Source organism: Engraulis encrasicolus, chromosome 18 (assembly GCF_034702125.1).
Source record: "Engraulis encrasicolus isolate BLACKSEA-1 chromosome 18, IST_EnEncr_1.0, whole genome shotgun sequence".
NCBI classification, from domain to species: Eukaryota; Metazoa; Chordata; class Actinopteri; order Clupeiformes; family Engraulidae; genus Engraulis; species Engraulis encrasicolus.
Window position 1 is genome coordinate 9541574 of NC_085874.1, and position 2500 is coordinate 9544073.

The 2500-nt window shown below is 51.1% G+C and overlaps 1 protein-coding gene across 2 annotated transcripts in view; it reads right to left on the reverse strand.

Annotated features, from left to right (window-relative positions):
- nhsl1b (NHS-like 1b) overlaps positions 1-2500 on the reverse strand; it is a 70011-nt gene that overhangs the window by 924 nt on the left and 66587 nt on the right. For both annotated transcript variants that reach the window (XM_063222962.1, XM_063222961.1), the window contains exons 9-10: positions 1340-1939; positions 1-1047 (exon numbers count right to left, since the gene is read on the reverse strand). The exon at positions 1-1047 is cut by the window's left edge and continues 924 nt beyond it. In XM_063222962.1, coding sequence (XP_063079032.1) covers positions 894-1047; positions 1340-1939 — 754 coding nt within the window. In that variant the 3' untranslated portion in view covers positions 1-893. The remainder of the gene's footprint in view (positions 1048-1339; positions 1940-2500) is intronic.

Genomic DNA, 2500 nt, shown 5'->3' on the forward strand with positions numbered 1-2500 from the left:
ACACATTAAACAAACAGAACGCCTCAGCAGTGCAAATCTACACACTCATGAACACACAGAGAAAACACACAACATCTCCCAAAAAAGTTTCTTTAGTTTGTGTCCTTTAGAATGCCGCCCTCCAGTAGGCAGGTGTGTGTGTGTGTGTGTGTGTGTGTGTGTGTGTGTGTGTGTGTGTGTACACGTGTGTGTGGACTCCCCACACCTGTCCATCTCAGTCTGACTAGTGGCCCCTCCCACTGCTGTCACCTGGGCAACACACAGGAAGTGAGGTCACGAGGGCTGATGAGCTACTTCCTCTCTCCCAGGCTGGTATCTGGCGCAATGCATTCTGAGTTGAGGCCGGTGAGCAGCAGAGTCCGACCTTGCACACACATTTTATCAGTCCAGTTCTGCACTCACACACTCTCTGTGGAGCGTGTGTGTGTGTGTCTGTGAAGAAAGCGATGGAGTCTGCACGGTTCCTCTCAGGGTTCTCCACAGCACAGGAGGAGGAACCCACACACAAGCCAGTGACACTGAGTAAGAGCCAATCGGTGAGCATGAGAGACTTTAGGTCCCGCCCACTCTAGACAGAACCGGCCAATAGCGACAGATGTCCAAACATTATAACAGGGAACAGAAAGATGAGATGATTAACTTAAGGAGATGAGTACTGTTTAAAGTCTACTTGAAGAGATGAAAACAAGTTCCAGTTACACTTGAGGTGTGTGTGTGTGAGTGTGACACTGACAGTTCAGGAGCCAAGGTCACAAACAGAGGTTTAAGTCCCACCCAGGTCAAGGTCAAATGAGGAGCCCCAAGGCCAGTCCAGTTCAGTAGAGACTCCTCAGGTCGCCATTGTGTAACGACTCATGGTGTCCGATCTCCATAGCGATGTGGACGTGCCTGTATCAGCCGCTCTCCTCGTGTAGCGTGCCATTGGCTAACAGGGGCGTGGTGGGCGTGTCTCCGTTGCCCGTGGCGATGAGCTCCTCAGAGTTTTCTCCGTCTCGTTCGCAGATGACGCTCATGGGGCTGCTGAGCAGGCGGTGGCGACCCCCAAACCTGACGGGACACGGAGAGCCAAGGGTTAAAAATCACACCACAATATAAAGCAAACCTGGAGGAATATGGCCAGTAAAGGAAGTTAAATCGATAAGATAAAATAAACAAGTTTAAAATCATGGATAATATTGTGAAGTAAAAATCAAGTAATACTTTGAAGTTAAATTCAACAAGTTTAAAATCATTGTTAAAACTGTGAAGTTAATTGAATGTAATGTCTATACATTAATAAGTGACGTTTGAACAATGACTGATAAAGTTAAAGTGTTTAAAAGTTAAGCAGGCACTGTACCTGATAGCTGCGGAGGGGGGAATGCGTGAGCGCGGTGACTTGTGTAAGTTTGGGGCTCCGTGTGTGTGTGCGGGGGACGAGGGGTGTGTGTGTGGGGGGGAGGGGTAGAAGACCTCGTTGCGGCTCCACGTCTCCTGTAGCGCCCTGCTGCTGTGGGCGGGAGACCCCGCGCTAGGCGGGCTGTCACACGGCGAGTGTGTCGGCGACAGGGAGAGTGTGTGTGTGAGTGTGTGTGTGGGGCTGTCCGGGGGTGTGTGTGCGTCTAGTGAGCGCGTGCGTTGGAAGCGGGGGTCTGTGGACCTCAGGAGCTCCGTAGCGGACATGCGGAACGAGCCCTCCGAGCGGCTTCCCTTACGCAGCAACAGGGCCTTGAAGCTGTCGCTACTGGTTACCGACTTGCGCAGCCCCCGCTGGATAACGCTGCTCTGTTGCCTAGGAGACGCTGTCACCAGGGGGGATGGGGAGGGGGAGGGGGAGGGGGAGGGAGAGGCAGCCGGAGGGGTCATGGCGGAGGTGGGCGGGCTTTGAGGGGAGGGGGAGGAGCATCTGGAACGCTCATCGTCTTGAGATTCGCGGCGACCCAAAACCTTCCGTTTGGACCTGCAGGAAGAGAGGAGAGAGGAGTTACACACACACTAATACACACTAACACACACACACACACACACACACACACACACACACACACACACACACACACACACACACACACACACACACACACACACACACACACACACACACACACACACACACACACACACAGGACCTTACACTTGGACCTGCAGGGGGAGGGGAGAGAGGAGTTAAGTTATACACACACACACACACACCTGTAGTAGATGAGAACAGAGAAGCATTGGACACCATTCTCTCACACACATAAGCCAGAGACATTACACACACTCACACACACACACACACACACGTAAATACACTCGCCTCCAAAAGAGTTGTCGCCTACCCATCTGTTTGGAATAACAGCTAATAACCTGACTTTCAATTAATCACTTGGCTTCAGAAGTCACTCATATGAAAGCTACAACCCTCTCGAATGAAAATGAATGTACAAAAATACATTTCATGCACCCAAAGAACGATTGACCCTTTAATGAACACAGACAGGGCAGATTTTGACAAGACAAAAGTTTTGTCGCCTAT